Genomic DNA, 16,762 nt, shown 5'->3' with positions numbered 1-16,762 from the left:
TCTCTACTAAAAATATAAAATTAACCAGGCATGCTGGTGGGTGCCTGTAATCCCAGCTGCTCGGGATGCTGAGGCAGGAGAATCGCTTGATTCTTGATTCTCCTGGGAGCTAGAGGCTGCAGTGAGCTGAGATCGCGCCACTGCATTCCAGCCTGGGTGACAGAGTGAGACTCCATCTCAAAAAAAAAAAAAAAAATGCACTTGTGCCAGCCCCTGGATGGGCCAGGGCAGGTGCTATTGGGATGAGCCACCTGGCACATCTTAGGTACCGTGATCCTAGGAGTCCAGTCCTCTTAGAATCATGTTAGGGAGGCTAGCGCTTTGATGGCATTTGTATTTTATTTCTGAAGTGTTCCACTATCGTTCTGAAGCTGGAAATTAGGATTATTGGGAAATACCTTCAAAACTGATGGTGCCACATGACTTTCACATAAGAGTCGAGACAAACTTTCTTAAGAGTCTTCATTGGCTAATTTCTTGTGGGTTTTTTTTTTCCTTCCGAGATGGAATCTTGCTCTCTCGCCCAGGCTGGAATGCAGTGGCGCGATCTTGGCTCACTGCACCCTCTACCTCCCAGGTTCAAGTGATTCTGCTGCCTCAGCCTCCCAAGTAGCTGGGATTACAGGCATGTGCCACCACGCCCGGCTAAGTTTTGTGTGTGTATGTTTTTGTTGTTTGTTTGTTTGTTTTTTTGAGATGGAGTTTCACTCTGTTGCCCAGGCTGGAGTGCAGTGGCACAATCTCGGCTCACTGCGACCCTCACCTCCCAGGTTCAAGTGATTTCCAGCTAATTTTTGTATTTTTAGTAGAGAGGAGGTTTCACCGTGTTGGCCAGGCTAGTCTCAAACTCCTGACCTCAAGTGATACTCCCATCTTAGCCTCCCAGAGTGCTAGGATTACAGGCATGAGCCAGCGTGCCTGGCCAAACTTTTGTATTTTTAGTAGAGATGGGGTTTCACCATGTTGGCCAGACTGGTCTGGAAATCCTGACCTCAGGTGATTGCCCACCTCGGCCTCCCAAAGTGCCGGCATTACAGGTGTGAGCCACCATGCCCGGCCATTTGTGTTTTTAATTTCTTAAAATATTGAGCCACTGTGTTATTTTATTTTATTTTATTTATTTTTTGAGACAGAGTTGCTCTCTGCCCAGGCTGGAGTGCCTAGTGGCATGATCTCGGCTCACTGCAACCTCTGCCTCCCACATTCAAGTAATTCTCCTGCCTCAGCCTCCTGAGTAGCTGGGATTACAGGCATGTGCCACCATGCCCAGCTAATTTTTTTAGTTTTACTAGAGATGGGGTTTCACCATGTTGGCCAGGCTGGTCTCGAACTCCTGACCTCAGGTGATCCACCTGCCTTGGCCTCCCAATGTGCTGGGATTAGCCACCACACCTGGCCCAGTGGATAATTCTAAAGCACTTCTATTTACATAAATTGCTTTGTCAGTAGCTATCATCCATATAAATTATGAACTACTTCTTAGCCGCATGGTGGAAAAAATAGATAAATGTTACAACTAACAATCTTTTTTTTCTTCTCTTTTTCTCTTTTTGAAGCCGCTATGTGAAACAGCCTTTACCGGATGAGTTTGGCAGCTCACCCTTGGAGCCAGGGGCCTGCAATGGCTCCAGGAACAGCTGTGAAGGTGAGTATGCACCATGCTCTGTGGCTGTAACTGACCAAATACCTCCTGATTTCCCTCTTCTTCTAAAGGTGTTACACACATGGGAGAAGGGGGTTGGGACTGGGCTGGGGCTCTGCCTACAGCAGCAGAGTTAGGAGTTAGGTCTACAACATTCTACTCTGCCAGTGCCTGTTGTCCAACTTTGCTACCTTGTGGAATCTTCCTTTTTTTTTTTTTTTTTTTCCAGATAGGGGTCTCATTCCTGTCACCCAGGCTGGAATGTGGTGGTGCAATCATGACTCACTGTTACTTCAGACTCTTGGGCTTAAGTGATTGTCCCACCTCAGCCTCCGGAGTAGCTGGGACTACAGGTGCATGCCACGACACCCAGCTAATTTTTAAATTTTTTGTGAAGACCAGGGGTTGGCCGGGCGTGGTGGCTCACACCTGTAATCCCAGCACTTTGGGAGTCCGAGAAGGGCGGATCACGAGGTCAGGAGATCGAGACCATTCTGGCTAACACAGTGAAACCCCGTCTCTACTAAAAATACAAAAAATTAGCCGGGCATGGTGGCGGGCACCTATAGTCCCAGCTACTTGGGAGGCAGGAGAATGGCGTGAACCTGGGAGGTGGAGCTTGCAGTGAGCCGAGATCGCGCCACTGCACTCCAGCCTGGGCGACAGAGTGAAACTCTGTCTCAAAAAAAAAAAAAAAAAAAAAAAAAGACCAGGAGTCTTGCCATGTTGCTCAGGCTGGTCTTGAACTCCTGACCTGAAGCAATACTCCTGCCTTAGCCTCCCAGAGGGCTAGGATTACAGCTGTGAGCCACCCCACCTGACATGTCACTCTTCTTTTTGGGACTTACGTGACTCAGTGGCTTTCTGTAAAACCATATATGTCTTTCAAGCTAGTGCTGTAAATTTTTTCTTTTCTTTTTCTTTTCTTTTTTTTTTTTTTGAGACGGAATCTTGCTCTGTCGCCCATGCAGGAGCCCAGTGGCGCGATCTTGGCTCACTGCAACGTTTGCCTCCCGGGTTCAAGCAACTCTCTACCTCAGCCTCCCAAGTAGCAGGGATTACAGGTGCATGCCACCATGCCTGGCTAATTTTTGTATTTTTAGTAGAGATGGGGTTTCACCATCTTGGCCAGGCTGGTCTTGAACTCCTGACCTCATGATTCACCTGCCTCAGCCTCCCAAAATGCTGGGATTACAGGTGTGAGCCACTGTGCCCAGCTTTTTTTTTTTTTAAGAGTAGGGTCTTGAGGCTGGGTGCGGTGACTCACACCTGTAATCCCAGCACTTTGGGAGGCTGAGGTGGGTGGATCACGAGGTCAGGAGATCGAGACTATCCTGGCTAACACAGTGAAACCCCATCTCTGCTAAAAATACAAAAAATTAGGCGTGGTGGTGGGCACCTGTAGTCTCAGCTACTTGGGAGGCTGAGGCAGGAGAATGGCGTGAACCCGGGAGGCAGAGCTTTCAGTGAGCCGAGATCACGCCACTGCACTCCTGCCTGGGCGACAGAGTGAGACTCCGTCTCCAAAAAAAAAGAGTAGGGTCTTGATTATCACCCAGTCTGGAGTGCAGTGGTTCAATCATGGTTTACTGCAGCCTCAACCTGCCAGGCTCAGGCTATCCTTCCACCTTGCCCTCGTGAAGTGCTGGGATTACAGGTGTGAGCCACTGCGCCCAGCACATAAATTCTCAGTTGCAGACGGGTGCGATGGCTCATGCCTGTAATCCCAGCACTTTGGGAGGCCAAGGCAGGCAGATCATCTGAGGTCAGGAGTTGGAGACTAGCCTGGCCAACACGGTGAAACCCTGTCTCTACTAAAAAATACAAAATTAGCCAGGCATGGCAGTGTGTGCCTGTAATCCCAGCTACTTGGGAGGCTGAAGCACGACAATCTCTTGAACCCAGGAAGCGGAGGTTGCAGTGAGCTGAGATTGCATCATTGCACTCCAGCCTGGACGACAGAACAACATTCCATCTCAAACAAAAACAAAAACCAGCAAAAACAAAAAATTATCAGTTGCAAAACCAAATGTCCAGATTCCTCCAAGACATGCAGTCCTAGAAAGTGAGAACTGACTTTAACTAATTAATTTATTTCTATATGGAGTCCACTTTGTTGGCCAGGCCGGAGTGCAGTGGCACAATCTTGGCTTACTGCAGCCTCAGTCTCTTGGGTTCAGGGGATTCTCCCGCCTCAGCCTCCCAAGTAGTTGGTACTATAGGTGTGCGCCACCACACTTGGCTAGTTTTGTATTTTTAGTAGAGACGGGGTGTCTCCATCATGGCGAGTCTGGTCTCGAACTCCTGACCTCAAGTGATCTGCTCACCTTCGCCTTCCAAAGTGCTGGGGTTACAGGCCTGAGGCACTGTGCCTAGCTGAGAATTTACTTTAAAAATAATGACCACAAGGCTCTGTCATCAAGAGATACTCCAAATTATTTTTGGCATTTTAGGGTTGAATACGGCTGGAATACAGTGGCGCAATCATGGCTCACTGCAGCCTTGACCTCCTGGGCTCAAGCAATCCTCCCACCTCATCCACCTGAGTAGCCAGGACTACAGGAATGTGTCACCATACCCAGCTAATTTCTTTTTCTTTTTTTTTCTTTTTTATGGAGACAAGCAAGGTTTTCCCATGTTCCCCAGGCTGGTCTTGAACTCCTGAGTTCAAGCAATCCACCCACCTTGGCCTCCCAGAGTGCTGGGATCATAGGCGTGAGCCGCCACACATGGCCAATATTTGGATTCTCTTTTTTTTTTGAGGCTGAGTCTCACTCTGTCACCCAGGCTGGAGTGCAATGGTGGGATTATAGGCGCCCACCACCACGCCCGGCTAATTTTTGTATTTTTAGTAGAGATGGGGTTTCACCATCTTGGCCAGGCTGGTCTCGAATTCCTGACCTCAGGTGATCCATACACCTCGGCTTCCCAAAGTGCTGGGATTACAGGCATGAGCTACTGCACCCGGCCTCAATATTTGGCTTCTTATTCTTGCCCGAAATGTTATGTTCATTTCCCGCTAGGGATAAACAGGAATATATTTTGTTTATAGGTCCACCAGCAGAGGTGTTGGAATGGTAATAGTAGTCTCTGAACAGACCCTGGGTGATCTGTGGCACTCTGGAAGCTAAGGCACTCTGATCCCCAGCTCAAGGTGTGGGGTGGACTTGAACAAGTCACTTCATCCCTCTGAACCTTGGTTTACCTGTCTGCAAAAGGATATCTGCTTCACAGATCTGCAATTACAATTTGAGGTCATGCGATTAAAGGACAGGGCACATGAAAGGCACTCAATCAGTAACAACATCTTGTGAGTGTGTTTGCTGTTTTTACTGCTAACCCTGCTTCTTAGGCGTGTCCGGGACAATGAGTGTCACCTTTTGAATCCTACAGGTGAATCTTGGTGTGTAGACTTCAGACCTTGTTTAAGCACAAAGGTTTTTTTGTTTGTTTGTTTTCTTTTGCTCTGTCGCCCAGGCTGGAGTGCAGTGGCACAATCTCAGCTCACGGCAACCTCCGTTCCCTGGGTTCAAGCAATCCTCCCACCTCAGCCTTTTGAGTAGCTGGGAACTACAGATATATGCCACCATGCCCAGCTAATTTTTCTTTTTTTTGTAGAGACAGGGTTTCTGCATGTTTCCCAGGCTTGTCTCGAACTCCTGGGCTCAAGCAATCCATCTGCCTCAACCTCCCAACGTGCTGGGATCATAGGCGTGAGCCATTGTGCCCGGCATAACCACAAAGCATTTTTAACCTCTACTGACATGGCTCCTTGTTAGGCCTGTGACTGCTGACCTTTAGGTCCCCTGCTGATTCTCTGAGTGACTTTGGGTAGCTGCTTTCAGTGGATCCTGCTTTTTCTGTTTCTTTTCTTTTCTTTTTTTTGAGGTGGAGTTTTGCTCTTGTTGCCCAGGCTGGAGTACAACGGCGTGATCTCAGCTCACTGCAACCTCCGCCTCCCAGGTTCAAGTGATTCTCCTGCCTCAGCCTCCCGAGTAGCTGGGATTACAGGCACCTGACACCATGCCTGGCTAATTTTTGTATTTTTAGTAGAGATGGGGTTTCACCATGTTGCTCAGGCTGGTCTTAAACTCCGGACCTCAGGTGATCCACCTGCGTCAGCCTCCCAAGTTGCTGGGATCATAGGCTGCTTTTTTTCTCATCCTGTGAAATACAGTCCATGGCATTTAATTCTGACTGCATTGGCCCAAGGCTCCTGGCATTATCCGGTAACTGGCAGCCAGTGGCATGGGCCAGGACAGAGTTCTTATAAGTATGAGGGCACTGCTCATTTCCTGAGTGGGATTGAGGCAGTTTTGGGCTCTGTCCTTCTCCGAGAGGCAGCAGGCAGGGCAGGTTTTTTCTTGCCAGTGTAGGAGGGGGACAGGCTTATTGTGTGTAAAGGGACAGTGTCATATCTCAGGAGTTAAGCAAGTTCGGAAAGGAACCTCCATGAGAGCCAGGGGTTGTGGGCTCTTAAATAGCACATTCTCCTTTTCTCAGAATTTCCATTTTTACTGATCAAGTATGTAGATTCTTTGTTTTAAATCTGCTCTTCTCTGTTACTTTTACACCACCTTTTGGAGTGGTCCCCATCTTTGCTAAAGTTACTTATTTGATACTTTAACTTTCCCTTTAGACTGTGTGCTCCCCTTATGGAGCCCTGGAACCTAGCATGGTACCTGCACCTAAGAGACCTTTAGTAAATACTAAAGGAAAATTCATGATAGGTTTTTTTCTGGAGGAACGGAATACTTAATATTTGTGTTTATTATAATATTTGAAAATAGCTGGGCCTGGTGGCTGACGCCTGTAATCCCATCATTTTGGGAGGCCGAGAGGGCAGATCACTTTAGGGCTGGAGTTCGAGACCTGCTTGGCCAACATGGAGAAACCCCGTCTCTACTAAAAATACAAAAATTAGCTGGGCGTGGTGGTGCGTGCCTGTAATCACAGCTATTCAAGAGGCTGAGGCAGCAGAATTGCTTGAACCTGGGAGGCGGAGGTGGCAGTGAGCCGAGATTGCACCAATGTACTCTAGCCTGGGCAACAGAGTGAGACTCCACTTCAAAAAAAAAGGCAATTGACCTTTAAGTTGTGTTTCTTGGCCGGGTGCAGTGGCTCGCACCTGTAATCCCAGCACTTTGGGAAGCCGGGGCAGGCGGATCACGAGGTCAGGAGCTAGAGACCATCCTGGTGAACATGGTGAACCCTTGTCTCTACTAAAAATACAAAAAAGTAGCCGGGTGTGGTAGCACGCACCTGTAGTCCCAGCTACTTGGGAGGCTGAGGCAGGAGAATTGCTTGAACCCAGAAGGCGGAGGTTGCAGTGAGCTGAGATCACGCCATTGCATTCCAGCCTGGACGACAGAGTGAGACTCCGTCTCAAAAAATAAATAAATAAATAGGGCCAGGCGCAGTGGCTCACGTCTGTAATCCTAGCACTTTGGGAGGCCAAGGCCGGTGGATCATCTGAGGTCAGGAGTTTGAGACCAGCCTGACCAACATGGTGAAACCCCGTCTCTACTAAAAAGATATAAAAATTAGCTGGGCATGGTGGCGCACACCTGTAATCCCTGCTACTCAGGAGGCTGAGGTAGGAGAATCGCTTGAACCTGGGAGGTGAAGGTTGCAGTGAGCCGAGATCGTGCCATTGCACTCTAGCCTGGGTGACAGAGTGAGACTCCATCTCAGATAGATAGATAGATAGATAGATAGATAGATAGATAGATAGATAGATAGATAGATAGAGTGGCTAGAGTGAGACTGTCTCGGATGGATGGATGGATGGATGATGGATGGATGGATGGAAGGAATGGATGGAATGGAAGATAGATAGTGTTTCTCACCAAGCTGTCTCCTTGAGTGTTGAGTGTGCGTTTCATTTAAGCCCTTTTCTCTCTGTGGGCCTAATGGTGAAGTTGCAAGAGTGAGAGACCATGTGCTGTGATGGCCAGTAGACAGGATGGCAGGGCTTCTGAATCTCATTGTGCCTGCAGGTGGCTCATTTAAGCTCTCTGAGACTGCCTCCTCATCGTGGAATAGCAGTGCCCAGTCTGCCTGTCTTGCAAGGGTGTGGTGAGAGTCACATGTGAATTCAAGTTAAATGCAAAGGAATAGATTTAACTTCATATACACAGAACAAAATCTGGAAGGAAACACCATAGTTATGTATTAAATAAAATTTTTAACATTGAAACGGTGGGAAATTATATACATATTGTTTTCCATTTATGTGCCAGGAGAAGATGAGGAAGAAATGGAGCATCAGGAAGAAGGCAAAGAGCAGCTTTCAGAAACAGAAGGCAGTGGGGAAGATGAGCCAGGAAATGACCCCAGTGAGACCACCCAAAAGATCAAAGGCCAGCCCTGCCCAAAAAGGCTTTTTACCTTCAGTCTTGTGAACTCCTATGGAACAGCTGACATAAATTCACTTGCAGCTGATGGAAAACTACTTAAACTCAACTGTAAGCACTTTTTCTGACCTTTCAAGCTGGGCTTTAGGGTCTTAGGATCTGTTTGAAAATCCTTACACTTGACACTCACTGCATTGGGCTTTCACAGTCTCTGTGCCTCCAGGAGCAGCACTTGTATGACCCTTGGCTTGAAGCCCCCTAAGGACTGTTTCAGAGATCCCCCTACCTTTCAGGCTTTTCTCCTCAGTCCTCAATGACCTCAGAGGAAAGTAGGTCTCCCTCCACTCCCTCTGCGGGAATTTGCTGTGGGCCGATAACCTTTCCTGTGGCCACCCTTGGCAGCAACATTTCCCCATATTTGCTCACTTATAAGAATAAGCGCATATTTATTTTGTTCATTAATACTCACGAAATGTGACCCATTCAGAGGATGGTCATGGATTTTGTAGCCTCACCGACACATGGAGGTTGTAATGGGGACTGCTCTACAGACAGGAAGAGGCATTCTGAGGGGTTGTGTGAAAAGCACAATTGGCCAGTGAGGACACCTTTGCCAGTTGGGGGAGGAGAAGCATCTCTGTCTTTCAGCTCCCTTCCCACCTCACCCTCCTGAGTAGCTGAGACTACAGGTGTGCACCACCACACCCAGCTAATATTTGTAGTTTGTGTAGAGACAGGGTCTCACTATGTTGCCCAGGCTGGAATGCCTTGCAAATTCTAGCCATCTTCTCAAACTCCAGTCTTTGACTTTTCAGCTTAATCTTCCCCTCTCTCCCCTATGCTAAGTCCTGGAAACTGCCTGCAGTCAATAAGCTAGGGCAATGTAGGGGTCTCTTTTTTTTTTTTCCTTCTGTCAGGGATCTCCTTCCTGCTTGCTCTATCCAATGTCTGAAAACAATTGTTTCATCCATTTTGTCAGTTTTTTTGTGGTTTATGGTAGGATGATAAATCTGGTCCCTATTACTCCCATCTTGACCTGTGCCCTTTCAGAATTCTCCACAGTTAGTTCCTTTGTAGCTTATCTGTATCACTGAGGAAGTCTTTGCCAAAGGCTTTTTGGGGCTGGGGGTCAGAAGGGCTGGCCCATTGCAGAGCATTGCTCTTGACACTGGCTGCTGATGGGGGAGAAGGTGTTGATGGTGTGGCCTGAGTGTGGTCCTTCTCACTCCTGTCACTTGGAGAGCCTTTCCTGTTGCTTGCCATTCCATAACAAGTGACATTTTGGTCCTCCTCAGCTCGATCTACACTGGCCATGGATTGGGACAGTGAAACTCGGAGACTTTACTATGATGAGCAAGAATCTGAGGTAGGTCCCTCGGGGTTCGTGGTCGGTGGTGTCTGCTGGTTTCTGCTCTGGATGTGGACTGCGATCACTTTCACCAGTTGGACAGCAATTTAGCAAGTTATATTTAAGACTGAGAAGGAAAAGCACTTCAAGATTTTGTCATTTTATGTTCAGAGGCTCTAGAAAGTGTACTACATTCCAGGTGGGAGAGCCTCTGTAGGCCTTCGTGTCTTAATGCAGTAAGATCTCTTTCTCCAGCAGAACTGAGTGCTTTGTTTCCCATAGGCCTACGAGAAGCATGTGAGCATGTTGCAGCCTCAGAAGAAGAAGAAGACCACAGTGGCCCTGAGAGACTGCATCGAGCTCTTCACCACCATGGAGACCCTTGGGGAGCATGACCCCTGGTACGCAGCTCCTCACTGTCTGGGCAGAGGCCCCATGCACCCCAGGACTCAGATCTGCTAGGGCCATCTGTGCACATAAACCCCTTTGTATTTGGATGTGTCAGTTCTTTATATAGCCAACCCTACAACATAATCCTCTGTGAGTTGAGGTTTCCTAGGAAAGCCGTCACCCCATTTTGGAAGACAGGTCCCTGGCCAGAAGCAGTAGTGTTGAGTGCTGACCGAGAGGATGGCAGCTATCGGGACTGCAGCTGTGCCTCCATGCATGAGTGCCCAGGTGGCACTGGCTGCCGGCTTGCCCTGCTAAGTGGAGCTTTCTCTTTTTAGGTACTGTCCCAACTGTAAGAAGCATCAACAGGCCACAAAAAAGTTTGACCTATGGTCCTTGCCCAAGATCCTGGTGGTCCACCTCAAACGTTTCTCCTACAACAGATACTGGAGGGATAAGCTCGACACAGTCGTAGAATTCCCAATCAGGTGGGTCATGGTGACTACAGTGTTAGGAACATTTAAAAACAGGCAGAAAATCTTGGCACTGATTGGCTGAGTGGTTTGCCACCAAAAACTTTTCTGAGTAAGGATGTGTGTTGCCGGGGTCTAGGAGGTCAGAGTTTAGCTGTAGTTACCCCTTCTGTCCCTATCCTCCCATCTTTGGGGAAGAGACTCTCCAGTGGAAGCATTTGCCCAGACACAGGCTGCTGCCAGTCACCCCTGCCACTGCTAGTTTCCCTCTCAAGTCACTTAGGCCACCTAACTGGCCTTCCTGTCCATCATCTGTCACAGGTAGCCTCACCTTAGCAGAGGCAGCCCAATAGGGGACAAGGCAACCAAGAATAGCCTGTCAGGTAGAGTTGGGTTATTATTGGGGGCTGCAGTTGGGCTGCACACCTGCCATGATCCTGTCCCTGGGGTAGGGATTGGGACTGGCTGTCTACTCATATCCTCTCAAGCCCCACAGTACAGACTGTAACTAAGAACAGGAAAGTAAGTTAACAGATAGATGTTCCCTGGCTGGGCACAGTGGCTCACATATCAATTTGGGAGGCCAAGGTGGGAGGATCACTTGAGCCTAGGAGTTCAAAACCAGCCTGGGCAACATAGAGAGACTTCCTCTCTACAAAAAATAAAAAATATATTTAAAAAAATAGGCTGGGCACGGTGGCTTATGCTTGTAATCCCAGCACTTTGGGAGGCCAAGGTGGGCAGATCACAAGGTCTGGAGATCGAGACCATCCTGGCCAACATGGTGAAACCTCATCTCTACTAAAAATGCAAAAGTTAGCTGGACGTGGTGGCGCACACCTGTGGTCCCAGCTACTCAGGAGGCTGAGGCAGGAAAATCGCCTGAACCTAGGAGGCAAAAGTTGCAGCGAGCCAAGATTGCGCCACTGCACTCCAGCCTGGTGACAGAGCGAGACTCCATCTCAAAAAAAAAAAAAAGAGGCCGGCACAGTGGCTCACACCTGTAATCCCAGCACTGTGGGAGGCCAAGGTGGGTGGATCACTTGAGATCAGGAGCCGGAGAGTAGCCTGGCCAACATGGTGAAATCCTGTCTCCAGTAAAAGTACAAAAATTAGCTGGATGTGGTGGTGCGCGCCTGTAATCCCAGCTACTAGGGAGGCTGAGGCAGGAGAATTGCTTGAACCCACTAGGCGGAGGTTGCAGTGAGCCAAGATTGTGCCACTGCACTCCAGCCTGAGCAACAGAGCAAGACCCTGTTTCCAAAAAAAGAAAAAAAAAAGGGAGTTGCCCACAAAATGTAGATTTTAAAATGCTTTCTGGGGGAAAGAATAGATACATGAAGTATAGCATGTCAGCAGGAGACTCCAGGTGATGGATAATAAGTATTTGTTATAAAAATTCTTTATCTTGGCTGGGCGCAGTGGCTCACACCTGTAATCCCAGCACTTTGGGAGGCTGAGGTGGGCAAATTACGAGGTCAGGAGTTTGAGACCAGCCTGACCAACATGGTGAAACCCCATCTCTACTAAAAGTACAAAACAAAATTAGCTAGGCATGGTGGCGCATGCCTGTAATCCCTGCTACTTGGGAGGCTGAGGCAGGAGAATCACTTGAACCCAAGAGGCAGAGGTTGCAGTGAGTCAAGATCGCGCCACTGCACTCCAGCCCGGACGACACAGCGAGACTCCGTCTCAAAAAAAAAAAAATTCTTTATCTTTTCTGTGTGTTTGAAAATTTTTAAATAAAATATTGGAGGAAGAAAGCTTTCTGGGGCCTGTTTTGGTTGAGTTTAAATTATTATGGCACCAACTGTAATTCTGTTAAGAACAGCCATTTCTGCATACTTGCTGAAGCCCTCTGTGTGTATCTCTAGACCCTCATCACCATTTTGTCTGGTGCTGGAGTTACCCAGAAAGGTTCTCCCATTTTCTTTTGTTGTTGTTGTTGTTGTTGTTGTTGTTTTGAGACCGTGTCTCACTCTGTCGCCAGGCCAGAGTGCAGTGGTGCGATCTCGGCTCACTACAACCTCTGCCTCCTGGGTTCAAGCAATTCTCCTGCCTCAGCCCCCTGAGTAGCTGGGACTACAGGCGCCTGCCACCATACCCAGCTAATTTTTGTATTTTTAGTAGAGACGGGGTTTTACCATGTTGGCCAGGATGGTCTCAAACTCCTGACCTCATGATCCACCCACCTTGGCCTCCCAAAGTGCTGGGATTACAGGCATGAGCCACTGTGCCCGGCCTTTTTTTTTTTTTTTTTTTGAGACGGAGTTACGCTCTTGTCGCCCAGGCTGGAGTGCAATGGCACGATCTTGGCTCACTGCAAACTCCGCCTCCCGGGATCAATCGATTCTCTTACCTAAGCCTCCCAAGTAGCTAGGATTACAGGTGTGTGCCACCATGCCCGGCTAATTTTTGTGTGTGTGTATATATAAATGTATATATGTGTGTGTGTGTGTGTGTATATATATATATATATATATATATATATACTTTTTTTTTTTTTTTTTGAGACGGAGTCTTGCTCTGTTGCCCAGGCTGGACTGCAGTAGTGCGATCTTGGCTCACTGCAAGCTCCACCTCCCGGGTTCACGCCATTCTCCTGCCTCAGCCTCCCGAGTAGCTGGGACTACAGGCTCCCACCACCAAGCCCAGCTAATTTTTGTATTTTTTAGTAGAGACAGGGTTTCACCGTGTTAGCCAGGATGGTCTCAATCTTCTGATCTCGTGATCCGCCTGCCTTGGCCTCCGAAAGTGCTGGGATTACAGGTGTGAGCCACCATGCGCGGCCTAATTTTTTTATTTTTAGCAGAGACAGGGTTTCACCATGTTGGTCGGGCTCGTCTCGAACTCCTGATCTCAGGTGATCCACCTGCCTTGGCCCCACAAAGTGCTGGGATTACAAGCATGAGCCACCACACCCAGCCCCATTTTCTAGCCTGAATATGTCAGTGGTCAGAACACGGATCCTAGAGTCCCTTCCATCTTGGTCTCTCTCGAATAGTTTGAGTGCCTCCCTGTGTTCTGCCCTGTTGCATAACAGAGGTTGCTGGGTTACTCTTAACTACTTTGTTTGGGTTTAACATATTCAATAACTATTTTTGTGTTTTGTGCTCAGAGGGCTGAACATGTCCGAGTTTGTCTGTAACCTGTCAGCAAGGCCTTATGTGTACGACCTCATTGCCGTGTCCAATCATTATGGAGCCATGGGGGTTGGCCACTGTAAGTATTGACATCTGCTTCCTTCTGAGATATTGAAATGTGCTCGGCCATCATCTCTCACCAGTGGACCAGGCATTGCCCTAAATGCTTTGCTTATGCAGTTTCACAGGCTTCATGCTGCACGCTTTCTTCATACTGATTCCCCTCTCTGTTTTTTTTTAAATTCTTTTTTTTTTTTTTTTTTTTTTTGAGAAGGAGTCTCGTTATGTCACCCAGGCTAGAACACAGTGGCGCAATCTCCACTCACTGCAAGCTCTGCCTCCCAGGTTCACGCCATTCTCCTGCCTCAGCCTCCTGAGTAGCTGGGACTACAGGCGCCCGCCACCACGCCTGGCTAATTTTTTGTATTTTTAGTAGAGATGGAGTTTCACCATGTTAGCCAGGATGGTCTCGATCTCCTGACCTCGTGATCCGCCCGCCTCGGCCTCCCAAAGTGCTGGGATTACAGGTGTAAGCCACTGTGCCTGGCTGGTTTGCTCTTTTTTTGAGACAGATTCTCACTCTGTCACCCAGGCTGGAAAGCAGTGGCGCAGTCTCGGCTCACTTGCAACCTCCACCTCCCGGGTTCAAGCGATTCTCGTGCCTCAGCCTCCCGAGTAGCTGGGATTACAGGTGTGCGCCACCACACCTGGCTAATTTTTGTATTTTTAGTAGAGACAGGGTTTTGCCATGTTGCCCAGGCTGGTCTTGAACTCCTGGGCTCAAGCGAACCACCCTGCCTTGGCCTCCCAAAGTGTTGGGATCACAGGTGTGAGTCACCGTGCCCAGCCTGTGTTCATTTTTATTTGCTAATTTTTGCACACAAACATACCATTTGGGCAAGTTTCTCATCCTCAGTTTTCTCGTCCATGAGGTTAGGCTGGTTGTGTGAGGGTCCACATTGGGCCTACAGTTGGAACTTCAAAATTGAAAGCCACCGTTGCTGCTATTGTGTCAAGCACAGACTGTGTGAACTGGCCTTGGGCACCTTCTCTGTTGCCCTTTCCCATGATCCTCACCACCACTTTGTGCAGTCAATGCTATAGTGAGGAAACTGAGGCTGAAGTGTTAAACACCTTACCTAAAGCCACACAGTAAGTTGACACTGGAAATCAGATCTCCATTGGGTTCTGTAGTTTCTGAGAGTCTGGGTGGAGCAGGAACTGGGCTGGGATTGCTGTAATAAACACATCCTGCTTGGGAATAGTGTAAAGTCAAGACAAGAAGCATTGCCTCTGGGAAATGCTTGAATCATTGTGGGAAACTGTTACCCAACCACAGACTCTGGACTCCTAGTTTTAGAGAAAGATAATTTTTTTTTTTTTTTGGATATGGAGACTAAGGTATGTTGTTCACATCCCAGCTCTGCAAACCCAAACACCCAATGTTCCTCTAACTGGGATTATTCTGTAGGCTCCCGAGGCACTAAGCATTCTGTTGATGTTAGTAGCCACCTGCCTAGATGCAATGGGGGAGACTGACTTGGCATGTCCTTGTGAGAGCTATTGTTTTGCTTAAATCTTAGAAGTTTCAGCTCCTTTTATGGGTTCCCTGGTTTTGGATTATTGCACATAGCCATCCTGAAGATTGGCACTGAATAGCTCTATTTTTTCTATTAGTTTCCCAAAATTATAGTTTAAAATCTTGGTCCCTGACAGCTCCATTTTTAGCCTTTTGATCCTTTTTGAGAAGGAACAGATTAGAAAAGAAGGTGAGTTGTTTTTTGGTTGTTAAGACACACACTGTAAACTTTTTTAATTTCAGGGGTTTTGTTTTGGGGATTTTTGTGTTTATTTAGTGCAAGCCTAATAAGCTAGCCAGATTAATTCTCTGGAGACCGCTAGAGTATTTTCTTTGTTGACTTGGCAGACACTGCATATGCGAAGAACAAACTGAATGGTAAATGGTATTACTTTGATGATAGCAACGTGTCCCTGGCCTCTGAGGATCAGATAGTGGTGAGTAGGCCATGATATGTGGTTCTTCCTCATGTCTTTATGGATTAAAGCTGGGAAGAGCCTCTATCAGGCTAGTTGGTTATTTCATCATCCTGATGTGACAGTGGGAGCTAGGTGTGACAGAGCTGGCTGGCATTCCTTCAGGGACCTTCATAAATGAGAAGCTCAGCTCTCCTCAGAGTTCTCTGCACAAGGCTCCTTCCATTTCCTGCTGCCTGGCAGGGGCAGCCATCCTCAGATGGAAGGGTCTCCTCTGTGTGGATATGGCAGATCCTTGAGGGTTTTGGACAGCTAGAGAAAAGCTGGGGAAAATGGGTGATTTTTCCAAGCACTGAATGGTCTTTCCCCCTCTTGTATTTCAGACTAAAGCAGCTTATGTGCTATTTTACCAACGTCGAGATGATGAATTTTATAAGACACCTTCACTTAGCAGTTCTGGTTCCTCTGATGGAGGGACACGACCAAGCAGCTCTCAGCAGGGCTTGGGGGATGATGAGGCTTGCAGCATGGACACCAACTAATGCTGACTCCACGATCCTGCCACCCTGTAGCGCCAGTGTAATCCCCCAGGAGAACATCTTTGACACTCTGCAGACTGCTAGTGTTCTGTCTAAAAACCAGACAAGGAAATACCCTTCTTTTATGAGCAGAAGGAAACAAACAAAAAAAAGAAGACCGTTTACCTAGAAGAAGCTATGTCAAGAGGCTGAATTATTTTTATTTTTAAACAGGTGGTGAGAAATTTCTGTGAAACCTGTGAAGCTGAAAAGGGGGTGGGATGGGGGTACTCAATGGAGTATGTCTGATGGATCCCAAAGAATGGAGAGGAACACAGGCGCTGAGTATGGAGCAGCCTGGAGACCCACCCCACCTGCAGGGCTGCCCTGAGCGCCTGGATTTCTGGTTCTGATGCCGATGCTAGTCACCCCAAGTAGTCTGCTCACAGTAACCCAAGCCTCAAGTAAACTCCCCTTTCCCTCGCTATGTGCACTGGTATGGGTTTATAATTTTCTGAAAGTTACCCACTGAAGCCCATTTCTCCGTTGAGTCATCTTGTAATTTCCAGCTTTCTTCCCGCTAAGGAAGATATCTAGTGTTGGGGATCCTGGCCCCTCAACCTCCTGTGGAACCCAGCAGTTCTGTTATATCCCCTGCTACCCTAGATGAATTAAGACGGTTAAATACTGTGTGGAACTTTTATTAGATAACACACTTTTTATTAGATAACGCTTAAAGGAAGTCAGTACATAAAACTGCCCGGTGCTGTGTCCCGTCCAGTTGTTTCCATGTTGGCTTGAGAACAGAAATCTTTGTGGGAGTTAGCCGGGAAAGGGCTCCAGTTCATGCCGATTTAGGGTAGTAATACATTTTGGTGTTACCCAGATGCTTTCTAG

General features: G+C 47.8%; 1 protein-coding gene across 11 annotated transcripts in view; it reads left to right on the top strand.

The window, feature by feature from the left end:
* USP4 (ubiquitin specific peptidase 4) overlaps positions 1 to 16,352 on the top strand; it is a 64,170-nt gene extending 47,818 nt beyond the window's left edge. For 5 of the 11 annotated variants that reach the window (XM_001163445.8, XM_001163407.8, XM_016941094.4 and 2 more), the window contains 8 exons: positions 1,557 to 1,645; positions 7,885 to 8,109; positions 9,294 to 9,364; positions 9,629 to 9,747; positions 10,075 to 10,224; positions 13,328 to 13,431; positions 15,280 to 15,368; positions 15,731 to 16,352. In XM_001163445.8, coding sequence (XP_001163445.1) covers positions 1,557 to 1,645; positions 7,885 to 8,109; positions 9,294 to 9,364; positions 9,629 to 9,747; positions 10,075 to 10,224; positions 13,328 to 13,431; positions 15,280 to 15,368; positions 15,731 to 15,889 — 1,006 coding nt within the window. In that variant the 3' untranslated portion in view covers positions 15,890 to 16,352. Of the gene's footprint in view, positions 1 to 503; positions 796 to 1,556; positions 1,646 to 7,884; positions 8,110 to 9,293; positions 9,365 to 9,628; positions 9,748 to 10,074; positions 10,225 to 13,327; positions 13,432 to 15,279; positions 15,369 to 15,730 lie in introns of those variants that run through there. The other 6 variants (XM_009445491.5, XM_063806778.1, XM_063806776.1 and 3 more) reach the window with 2 other exon arrangements.
* The last annotated feature ends 410 nt before the right edge of the window (positions 16,353 to 16,762 follow it).

This window comes from Pan troglodytes, chromosome 2 (genome assembly GCF_028858775.2).
Source record: "Pan troglodytes isolate AG18354 chromosome 2, NHGRI_mPanTro3-v2.0_pri, whole genome shotgun sequence".
Lineage (NCBI taxonomy): Eukaryota > Metazoa > Chordata > Mammalia > Primates > Hominidae > Pan > Pan troglodytes.
This window is presented reverse-complemented; position numbering and strand designations above follow the sequence as displayed.